The sequence below is a fragment of the Grammomys surdaster genome, unplaced genomic scaffold (assembly GCF_004785775.1).
Source record: "Grammomys surdaster isolate TR1022 unplaced genomic scaffold, NIH_TR_1.0 126531, whole genome shotgun sequence".
NCBI classification, from domain to species: Eukaryota; Metazoa; Chordata; class Mammalia; order Rodentia; family Muridae; genus Grammomys; species Grammomys surdaster.
The window spans coordinates 18,278,826-18,290,666 of NW_021621323.1; the positions used below are offsets into that span (position 1 = coordinate 18,278,826).

At 47.3% G+C, this 11,841-nt stretch overlaps 1 protein-coding gene across 1 annotated transcript in view; it reads right to left on the minus strand.

Moving 5' to 3' along the window:
- Abca4 (ATP binding cassette subfamily A member 4) overlaps positions 1–11,841 on the minus strand; it is a 139,060-nt gene that overhangs the window by 108,787 nt on the left and 18,432 nt on the right. Inside the window, exon 6 of the mRNA XM_028760380.1 lies at positions 5,313–5,510. Coding sequence (XP_028616213.1) covers positions 5,313–5,510 — 198 coding nt within the window. The remainder of the gene's footprint in view (positions 1–5,312; positions 5,511–11,841) is intronic.

Genomic DNA, 11,841 nt, shown 5'->3' on the forward strand with positions numbered 1-11,841 from the left:
GGGCAGTCCTCCCCCTGTTTATTCCCGGTGACTCAGGAATTCAGGGAGCAGAGCCAAGAGTGAAGCGGGACACCGGCAGCGGCATGTAGTCAGGACCCCCAAGACTGGGCCTTTTCTTCTCTGGAACTCAGTGTTCGGCCAGCCAAGAGTCACAAGGACAGGAGTGCAACAGGGACAGCCACAGCAGCATAGAAATTGAGGGAGAGTTAAAAAAAAGAAGCCGATCTGTGCCACAGCCAGACATTGACAGAGAGGAAAGTTGTGATCCCAAAAGCCAGCTTTCCTCCATCCACAGCCACGGAGAAGGGGGAAAGGGCGGGGGAAACTCAAGATTTCCCAGGATGGCTGTCTTAGCGTCTCTCATCTCCTCGGCTAAATTTCCACAAATAAACATACACAGACAATGGACAGATTTGCTTCTCAGCAAGATTTCGAAGCTGTGCACAGGAATAGGAGAGAAAACAGGAAGGTGGGAGGGGTCAGGTGGGGTAGAAAACGGGATGGAGGAGGGGCAGAGGGGCCTGCACAACCTGGGCCAAATCCGATGGAAAACCTCCAACCCCTCAGTGAAACACACTGAAGTACTAAAGGGATGCACAAGGTTTTTTGTTTTTGTTTTTTTTTAATGAGGTGTGAACATTTTAGGTATGCTGGCAGTTATGATGCCCTGGGCTCAGCTCTGAACCTCTAGGTTTCAGGTTGCCTGCTGTTAGCCTGAAAAAGTCCCCGGTGAAAATGAACGTCTTCACGCTAGAGCGTTGGCGGTGAATCCAAGAGAGGCTAAACCATGGAGAAAATCCAGCCACCTGATTTGTTCCGTGCTTCCTCAACTCAGATATAAGTGTGTGTGTGTGTGTGTGTGTGTGTGTGTGTGAGAGAGAGAGAGAGAGAGAGAGAGAGGCAGAGACAGAGAGACACAGAGGAGAGACTATGTGACTGGGTTGGGTAGAGCAAGGCTTTTGGATTATTTGAAGATGACAACATCTAAAGGAAAGAGGGAAAACACAGCTGGCCCCAGTTGGTGCTAACTCCCACTATGTTCCCTCAGCTCCACAGATTCCCAGGTCTGGAGGTTGCTCCCACCCTACCCCCACCCTTGCTCGGTACCCAGCAGGGGTAGGTGCCGGTCACAGTGGCTTACTGAGATTTTTTTTTCCTCTTTCTTTGTTAATGAGAACTGACTTGGCATTTAATAAAACCTTATTTATACAAGGGCTACGTGTGCACAAGAAACAACCCAGGAGAAGGGCCTGGTGAGCGTCCCCCCCCTCCCCCCCCCCTCCCCGGGCCGGGATGACAGGGGCGGTGCGCCAACCAGCTGCAATAACAGCCAGGCCACAGAGGCTAGCCATGTTCCTCCAGGGGGCCGTGGGGTCTGCCCTGGCCACCCTGTGCCTGCCGGGGGATCATTTTGCTAAATCCAGGATGGGAACAGGAAACAATGAAACCAAAATCTCATTTAATGCTTGCTATTTCTTTTAAGTTCTTCATTAGTAATTTATTTGCTTGTAATGTTTAGCTGCCCTGTTCTTTTGTACCGGGGAAGGCACATTTCAAGGGCACCAGACGACTAGACAGGGTGTTTACACTTTGCTAGGCGCTCAAGTGTTCTACTTTACTCAATTCTTTCCTCATTGAAGCAGAAGCAGGACCGAAGAGGATGGCGGGCAAGGAGGTCTACGCGGTCACCTGATGCCTCCCACTGGGGTGTTTTCCTCTACCCCGCCCACCTTTGCCTCCTTCGCTCTAGCGCTCTAGCGGGCTGAGCACCTCTGAAGCCCTGCCATGTTCTTGAAGCCCAGAGATATTTGGGTTACCCGTATTACTGTTTCGTCTATAGAAACTGAGCTTGTAAAGTCAAACTCCTTTGTTCAGGTTGATAATTTTTGACCCTGGCTGGAATTTGGAATTATCTGCAAAGATCTTCGAAAATACCCAAGTAACCTGTACTGACTCAAGATCTCTGGACTTTGGGGCTAGAAGTGTACCTTGTTTTTTTCCTTTTTGAGACAGGGTCTCATTTAATCTAGCCTGGCCTTAAATGCCTCCTGTAGTCAAGGGTGACCTTAAATTTCTATCCTTGTGCCTCCAACTCCCCACGTACTGGAATTACAGGTGTACACTACCATGGTTAGGTTTTTAAAGTGCTGGAGACCAAACCCAGGGCCTAGTAGGCTTGTTAGGCAAGTGCTCTACAACTGAACTGTGTCCCCATCCCCACACATGTAGCTGTTAAAGTGTTCCTGGTGATTCTGTGTTCAGCTAAGCTCAGGACTGCTGCTCTCAGGGACCCGAGTGTTGTTTGTGCTGAGCTTTCTCAGCTGAGGAGCTTTGAACCGGTCAGTTGGATTGTTTGTGAGCTAAGTGAGAGTAGGAGGTTCAGTGTTGGCACCCTGGCCTCCACTCAGTGCCTGGCCCCTGCAGGTACCTGCTGCAGCTGTGCGGAGCAGGCACATCTAAGTAAGTGAGGGGGACTAGTAAAACTTCTGCTTTCTAAACCCAATGAATGGCAGAAGAAAGGTATGGCGGTTCGAATAGGAATGGCCCCCATGTGTTTGAATGCTTGGCCACAGGGAATGGCACTGTTAGGAGGTGTGGCCTTGTTGGAATGGGTGTGGCCTTGTTGGAGGAAGTGTGTCACTGTGGGAGCAGGCTTTGAGGACTCTTATGCTCAAGCTATGCCCAGTGTGGAATCCAGTCTCCTGGCTGCCTTTTGATCTCAGCTCCTTCTCCAGTACATGTCTGCCTGGCTCCTGCCGTGGAAGTGGCCCATCATGATGCTAACCGACTAAACTCTGACACTGTAAGCCTGCCCCAGTTAAATGTTGTCCTTTAAAAGAGTTGCCTTGGTCATAGTGTTTCTTCACAGCAATAAAACCCAAACTAAGAAGGTTTTCTGGTCTTGTTTGATAAGTAAACACCCAGATCAGTGGCCCCAGCAAGGGGTTAACTATAGTTTGTATCTTGAGTGTCACACAAAGGCCCATCAATTAAAGCCATGCTCTCCATCCTGACACTAGTGGGGATGGTGGACCGTGTAAGGGATAGGGCCTAGTGGGAGGCCTTTGGGCCATCGGAAGGTCTGCCATTGAAGGGCCTGGTGGGAACTCCAGGTCCCTGCCTTGTTCTCTTTTGCTTCCCGGCTGAGAAATGGATTATTCCATCGTGTATTCAGCCACAGTGTGCTGCCTCGTTACAGGACACAGAATGATGAGGCCCATCCATCACAGACTGGAATCTCTAAAACTGTGAACCAAAGGAAGCCCTTTCTCTGACAGATTTGGGTATGTGTTATGGTAATGCAGAACTGACTAACACAAGGACTAGTCACTAATGGATAATTTTGTCCAGATGCAAATCTAATCTGGCTCTGCCCAGGACTTAGAGAACTGATGACCGTGCCCCAGAGGAGGCAAGGGTTATTCTTGTAGTCTGTTGTAGGACAGAGATGTTCCAGCCACAGACTGTTTGTTCTCTCTGCAGTACGAGAAGCATCAAGAGCATCTATGAGAACCTAGACTCTTTGTGGTGGCCTCCTCAGGTCCGGGCCCCTTTTACCTACTTTGGGGGCCCATCCCAATGAGCTGGGGGAAATTGCACAGTAACTTCCAAGGGGAATTCAAAATAAACTCTGCCAGAAACTATGAGGCCTATTTTGTTTTGATTCACTTTAAAGAATTCATCTGGCTTCTTTTCATCTCCTTTCTTTCCTTTTCTGTGTATTTTCCCCCATAGACAAGGCCCCCTGTGTCCTAGGCTAGCTGAAGATGATCACTGAAGTCTGGCATTTCTGCCCCCGCCCCCTCTTAAGTGCTGGGATTATAGATGTTTATGTGTGCTGAGGAGGAGGAGGAGGAGGAGGAGGAGGAGGAGGAGGAGGAGGAGGAGAGAGAGAGAGAGAGAGAGAGAGAAGGCTAGAGAGAGGGTCTGCGGATGGAGTTCCAAGACAACCAGGGCTACACAGAGAGAGGGAGAGCTATAGAGAGGAAGACAGAACAAGAGAAAGGGAAAGAGAGCATTAAGGAGCAAGAGAGAGGGCTAGGGGGAGGGGAGAGAACAAGAGGGGGGGAAGTGTTTATTTTCTGAGATTTGAGAAAACAACCATGAAAACAGAAAAAGATGTAAATTCCATAATAACTTTAGAATATCTCAATATCTTAGTGAGTGACATTCCTCATGCACAGTTTCAGAAATTAAAATATAAGCAAAAAGAAACATACAATTGGGGTGCTAGAAACAATCCCTCTTTTCTAAAGGATTGTAATGAATACCGCTAAGTGTGGCCCCTAGCAGCCCCCATAAGAATCACCTAAGGAACGAAGCAGCTCCCCACCAGCAGGGCTGGGGACTTGAACTTGCTTGTTTCTGCAACCTCTGATGATTTCACACATCCTAAAGTTTGACACCTCTGTGCTCCACTGTACCTTTCTAGCAAAAGGCGACATCCATGGACTCTGGGAGTCTGGCTACAGCTCTAGAGCAGAAGGCTGGCTTAACCATGCAGCATTCCCAAAATGTTGAGATTACCAACTTTTCTATTTTGTTTTTCTGTCTAGAAAGAACACCTTTAGGGGTCAAGTACAGATCAATAAGAAAGAATTTGAACCCTTCTCTCATTTGTTGAAATTTATGAATGCTTTGCACAGTTTTTCTCTCTCCCTACCTTTTCCTACTATTTTATACACAGGTATGTCCAGCTTATGGCCACAGGATGTAGATTCCAAGGTAGCTATGTAGGAATCCCAATACACCTGTAGATGACAATGTCATGTTACAATGTCAAAAGGTCAGACACCCTGGAAGTATCATACTTGTTGCCTAGATGAACATTAGAACCAGGATGGAGCCGGGCAGTGGTGGTGCATGCCTGTAATCCCAGCACTTGGGAGGCAGAGACAGGTGGATTTCTGAGTTCAAGGTCAGCCTGGTCTACACAGTGAGTTCCAGGACAGCCAGGGCTACACAGAGAAACCCTATCTCGAAAAACGAAAAAAAAAAAAAAAAAAAAAAAAGAAAAAAGAACCAGGATGGAGTCGATGTCTTGCAACCATGAGCTGAGAACTCACTAAGCTCCAGAGGACGGAGAGCATTCTCTTCACATTTGGAGTAGACAGTCATCTACCACATCACATGCTCAGGGGTAAACATAACTCCTTTCCCTTGCTACTCTTCTAGAAGAACTAAGATTCTGGAATATCCTCAAGGCTTTTCATGAGCATCAAGCACACACCTTCCTTAATGTCAATTCTCCAATGGCCAGCCTGCTACCAGGAATCGCCTCCCAAGTAAGGTACATAGAACCCTTTCCTTACCACACGGAAGAGTTTGAAGAAGTCCACATTGGCATACAGAGTGTCTTCTATCCACTGTAGAGTGACCTGGGAGAGGGGACACAGGGCATAGCGTACAGTCTGTGCCCCCTGACGCTGGCTGAAGATGATGAAGCGTTGTAAGAGCACCTCGCTGCAGGCAATGTTCGTCAGTTCCAAGTCTGGGACTCCATAAGCAAACTGCAGGGAGGAGAAAAGATGCTAGAGAACTCCTTGTAGGGAAACATTACCACCCTCCTGAACAAGGGTACCACATCCTGACCACAGGCCTGACGAACAGACCACATTCCATGGCAAAGGGGGTGGACAGAGCAAACAAAGTATATCAGCTAACTAGTTGATTTAACACACACACACACACGCACACACACACACACATACACACACACACGCACACACAGAGTAGCTGGGCGAATGCCTTTAGTTCCAGTAGAGGCAAGGCAGGTAGATCTGTGAATTAGAGGCCACCCTGGTCTAAAAAGGGAGTTCCAGGACGACCAGGGCTACACAGAGAAAAAAGTAAAAACAAACAAAACTCCAAAAACGCAGATTAATTTGAGTTATCCGGGTGACGTCATATAAGGGTACATGACACTGGAAGGAGGCAGAAGAAAACTGTGTGGTACTGTGCAGTGAGAAGGCTTGACAGGCCATTGCTCATCTCGAAAATGGAGGGAACCTCCGTCCAAGGAGTGTGTACAGAAGAAGTTGGCTAAGATGAGAGAATAGGTTTTCCTTGAGGCATCCTGGTAAAGAACATGATTTAATGGCATCTGACTTCCAGACTTCTGACCTGGAGAATCATAAGATAATAAACTTGTGTGGCCTTAAGCCTTCAAGTTCGTGGTCATCTGTTACAGCAGTAATAAAAATTCAAACCCTACCTTAAACCTCACCTTATTAGAAAACTTTGTAAAGATTGAGAGATCTCCTTGGAAAAGGATGCTAGCCATCAAGACCTTCTCCCAGTGACTGAAGTGGAGGAGTAGTAAAAAAATTTACAGTGACATTGACCAACTTCTTCTTCCCACTAGAATTACCACATAACAACATAAGATGGCCAGAACAGTTTGATTTTGATTTTGTTATTGTTCTTTGATTGCTTGATTATTTGAAGCAGGCCTCACCTTAGCCCAGGCTGACCCGGAACTTATTCCATAGCTTAAGTAATTTTCCTATCTCAGTCTCATTTCTTATCTCAGTCTTCTGACATCACAGGAGCAAGCCACCATACCTGACACAGTTAAATTTGAATTTCAGCTATATAACAAATAACTTTTAGTATGTCTCGAATAAATTACAAATGGAGCATAATTATGTTGAATTTTTTTGTGTGTGTGATTCTCTGAAATTCTGAATCAAATATATAACTCGGATTTTATCCACAACCCTAGGCCTAGACAGCTCACATCCCACACCCCTTAGAAGCTCCCAGACCATGACTATGACGCCCTCCACAACACATATGGAAAGGAAGAGGTCTCAGCCCAGTCAGGGCTTCTTGGTTGCCTAGTGGGTTCCCTAGCATCCCAGAGTTCCAGACTCTGTACCATGGAACAAATTCATAAGACTAGGCCCTGAAGACACTGTGTAACTCCTAATCACACAGACCTCCACACGGGAAAGCAGAGCAGGCCCAGGCTCTGTCTCTCTCACAGAAACATGGAGACTACACTGGTCCCTCCATGAGGCACAGGCTGATGGTAGATCAGCTGTTGACAATCAGTCTGAGAACCTGTAATAGGGGTGTTCCCACAGATCATTCTGCCTAAACCCCATCCTTTCTCTAGCCAGAAGCTGAAACCGTTTTCATAAGCTCATTTTGTCTGGTCCTCTCACACTCCAGAGGAAGGAGCTGACGAAAGGGGACCAGGCAACAACATACATAACATAAGGATTAGCTACTGTCCTAGTTTTCTCTCCATTGCTGGGATGAAACTCCATGACCAAAAGCAACTTGGGGAGGAAAAGGTTTATTTCATTTCATAGTTTACAGTCCATGATGAGGGGAAGTCAGAACAGGAACTCAAGGCAGGAAGTTGGAAGTGTGAAGTGGGATCTCCCCCCCCCAACACACACACATTTGCAATAAAGCTCGGTAATTGGGAAGGAGCTAATTTGGGAGGATCGAAGAATGGGAAAGAGAAGGTAGAGGAGGGGAGAGAGGAGAAGACTGGCAACCATGGAGGAGAACTAATTGGTCGAGAGCTGTCCTGGGTAACAATTTATATCTAAAGGTTAGGTATTGGGTAACAACTCTAATTGTGTGGGCATCTTGTTAACTGAGCATTTCCAAATATATAAATCCTTTGGATAATCTTTAAGCATTAAGAGTCTTCATTCCGGTGGTGGCACACGCCTTTAATCCCAACACTTGGGAGGCAGAGGCAGGTGGATTTCTGAGTTTGAGGCCAGCCTGGTCTACAAAGTGAGTTCCAGGACAGCCAGGGCTACACAGAGAAACCCTGTCTCAAAAACCTAAAAATAAAAAAAAAAAGAGTCTTCATTCTACAAAGAACCGTGAGCATGGTGGGTATCATCTGGGGCTTAGCAGAGAACCATGAGGGTGACAGGGTTGGCTCAAAATCTATGCTTTGGGCCATGGTCTCTATGGAGCTGATCGGCAGAACCAGCTGTCCTGGTAATGTCTTGTGGGGTGCTCTTGGCCTCTGGCCGATTCTAGTTGGGAACATGGTGGGTGGCCCAGATAGCTAGCAGAGCCGGACTGAGCAGCAGAATTTTTTAAATATTACCCGCAACAGAGGTGGGAAGTGATGCTGAGGCCATGGAAGAGTACTGCTTACTAGCTTGCTCTCCATAGCTCCTCCATAACTTATACATAACTTTCTTATACACTCCAGGACCACCTAGCAATCCCAAGGACGGTATTGCCTACAGTGGGCTGGGCCTTTCCACATCAATCGGTAATAAGAAAATGTCCCACAGGCTTGCTTACATGCCAATATGATGGGGACTGTCTTAATAAGGTCACTGTTGCTTCCCATGACCAAAGCCACTTGGGGAGGAAAGGGTTTATTAGGCTTATGCTTCCTCATCCCTGTTTATCACTGAAGGAAGCCAGGACAGGAACTCAAACAGGGCAGGAACCTGGAGGCAGGAGTTGATGCAAAGGCCATGGAGGGGTGCTGTTTACTGGCTTGTTCCTCGTGGCTTGCTCAGATTGCTTTCTTATAGAACCAGCCCAGGTATGGCACCCCCCACAATGGGCCTAGAGTCCTCTTCATCAGTCACTTAAGAAAATGCCCTACAGGCTCACCTACCATCTGCTCTTATGTAGGTATTTTCTGAATTGCGCTTCCCTTTTCTCAGAGAACTTTAGTCAAGGCCAAATTGGCAAACAAAACAAACAAAAACCTAATTGACAAAATCTCACTTATCCAGTCTATTACTTCTCATTGTTATTCGCTGAACTATTGTTCAGGGGTCAGGATGGTGACTGGGGAATCTGGAGGCGAGTAACACAGGCTTCCTGTCCTTTGCCGAGATCTCTAACTAGACGTGTATACGGCCAGTTAGACAGTATACATGTAAGAGCAAATAAACCAAAACTAGACCATGAAAGGAGAAGATTCAGAAAGTCCAGTCAGGGCTGAGATAAACTCAGTGGCAGAGTACCTACCTACTATGTGTGACACTCTGGGTGTCAAACCTACCTTAGAAGAGATCGAGAGAAACAGTTGGTGGGAGAGAGAAGGGGAGGGAAGAGAGAGCAAGAGAATAGTTAGTCAAAGTTCCTAGAATTTACCAGCCATGGCAATTACAGGGCTGGCCTATAATCCCAGCACTCAGGAGGTAGAGGCAGGAAGATCATAAGTTCAAGGCCATCCTCAGCTAACAGTGAATTTGAGGCCAGCCTGGGCTACATGACTGCCTGTCTCAAAAAATAATGACGACAAAGTACTTGGTGCTTATTAAGTGTGTCTGGCAACATTCTAAGTGGTTCACACATACCAATTTTTTCAATCTTTTCTTATAACCACCACGTATTGGTAGGCATTTTGGTGGTGAGGGAACAGGCATAGAGTGGTACATTCATGTGATTCATGGTGATTTACACAGTGTGTGGGCCTCGCAGAGATCTGACTCTGAGAGACTCGCCAGTGCTTACTAACTCTGGTGAGTAAGGAGGAGCGAGGCCTGGCCAAGGGAAGGAGGCTTATGAGATCTTCATTGAGGATGCCCCATCTGGACTGGGGCCTGAAGCTTCCGTAGGAGTTTTCAAGGCTGGACAGATGGAATGAGACAGAACTGGACTCCTCGCTTTGTTCAATGATTTCCTAGAAGCAAAGCGGCATTGAGATGCCCTTCAGAGCTGTACCAGGAAAAAAGGACCAGAGGGAAACTACTGTTGAGCAGAGTTCCTGCTTAGTAGAGACGGTGAATCAACAGCTTCTGTCGGGGACACTGACATTGTGGCTGCAAGTTCTAGTGGCCATGTTGGGTAAAGGTCACAGAGCTTAGACGGGGTGGGAGTCAAGATGAGGGTGGAGGGGTGGGTGACCAGCTGAGAAGCAAGGTGGCCTGGGAGATACAAAGGGAGCTGTGTGGGGGCAGTGAGTGGCCTCTCAGGAGTGACAGGGAAGCTGTGGATCTTGCTCATCTGAGAGCACTGGCTACTCTAGTCAGGAGCTGGTAGCACAACCTGGTGACCTGGCCCCTTGTCCTCCCTGTAAAGAGCCTCAGTCCTGGTGCCAAGAGGGCAGCAGTCACTTGAACGCCAAAGGTCACGGCTGTACAAGCTTGAAGGAAATTTCCCCTAAATCCCAACCCTTATCTTGGCCTCCCTTTTATTACCAACTGGAAATTGTCACAGGCATTGCCAGGACTGGAATTTTATGAGCTGAAGAAAATGCAAACGGGAAAACTGGGCCATCAGTGCTGATGACAACTCCCCGTGATGAAGATGGAAGGCAGGCCATGCCAGGCAGTCAGCCCAGATGCTCGGCCTCATCAGGAACTGGCTCTTCTCTGCTTGTCTGTTTCCAGGGGTAACCATAGAGTCTGGATGATCAGAAAGCAGGCATGGGCTCCTTCATCGTGGTGTGGAAAGCCAGCATAAAAATGCCTTCATCGGCTGTTCCCACCAGGTGGGGAGGGGCTCCTCCCTCATCTGGACCCAGATGGCAGCATCTTGTGTGGACCTTTGTCTCAAGACTGACTCTCACTCTGAAATTCCGACTTATGTTTTGGTCTCCCCTGGATTTGGGCGCGGGGTGGGGGGTGTCCTGTCCACAGAGCAATGGCCCTCCAGTCTGAGCCCGTGAGTCTCCCAGGAAGCTTGCTAATACCAACAGCCCTCCCTGTACCTAAAAGTTTGGACTCGACTGAGCTGGTAGGGCCGGGAACTTGCGTTTCTAACAGGTACTCTTGTGCCACAGATGCTAATGGACACTGGGCTGTGAGAGCCAGTCCAGTTTATTATGTCGGACTCGGCGTGGGACTCGGCGCGGGAAGCACTTAATCTCACTTAGGGTAGAAGTGTGTGCAGAATAACTTTGTCACTAAATGCTTCAGTTTCCCCCATGCTTTTGTCCCATTTCAGGATTCCTATAAGGGACAGGAGCAAGTAGATGTGAAAGTCATGCATTTCTGTAACTATTAACATAATAATAATTATAATATACAATAATAATACTAACAGTAATAGGAAATTATTAAAATGAATGAAATAAATTTATAGAGGGGTCAGAAATATCTAGAATGAGCTGGAAAATCATGTGGTCAAGGAATACAGAGGTGACCCTTCTGCCCTTGTCAGAAGTGGTAACTGTTAGAGTCACCCTCTATCTACCCTGGTTTTTTTTTTAAGAGTTATTTTAATTATATGTCTGTGTGTGTATCTTTTTGTGTACAGATGTTCTCACATGAGCGCAGGTGCCCAAGGAGGCTAGAAATGTGGGAGCCCCCCGAAGCTGGAGTTACAGGAGGTTGTAAGCCAACTGACAGGGTGCTGGAAACCACACTTGGGTCCCATGTTAGTCCTTGTTCTCTGTATGCTAGAAACACATGGTCAAGGCAACTGTTATAAAAGGAACCATTTAATCGGGACATTGATTAAAGTTTCAGAGGTTAGTCATTAATATGGTGGGAAAGATGGCGGGTACTCATTTGACTGGAGCAGTAACTGAGAGCTACATTCTGATCTGCAGGTGGGAAGAGAGAGACTGGGCCTGGCGTGTGCCTTTAAAACCTCAAAACGCACCCACAGTGACACATTTCCTCCAACAAGGCCATCCCTAAACCTTCTAATCCTTTCAAACACTTTCACAAGCTGCTGACAGCATTCAAACACTGGAGGCTATGAATGCCATTCGTATTCAGACCACCACACAGAGCAGTGTGTGCTTTTAATCACTAAGCCATCTCTCCAGCCCCTAACACACAGACAGACACAGACATACACACAGACACAGACACACACACACACAGACACACACACAGACACACACACACACACACACACACACACACACACACACACACACACACA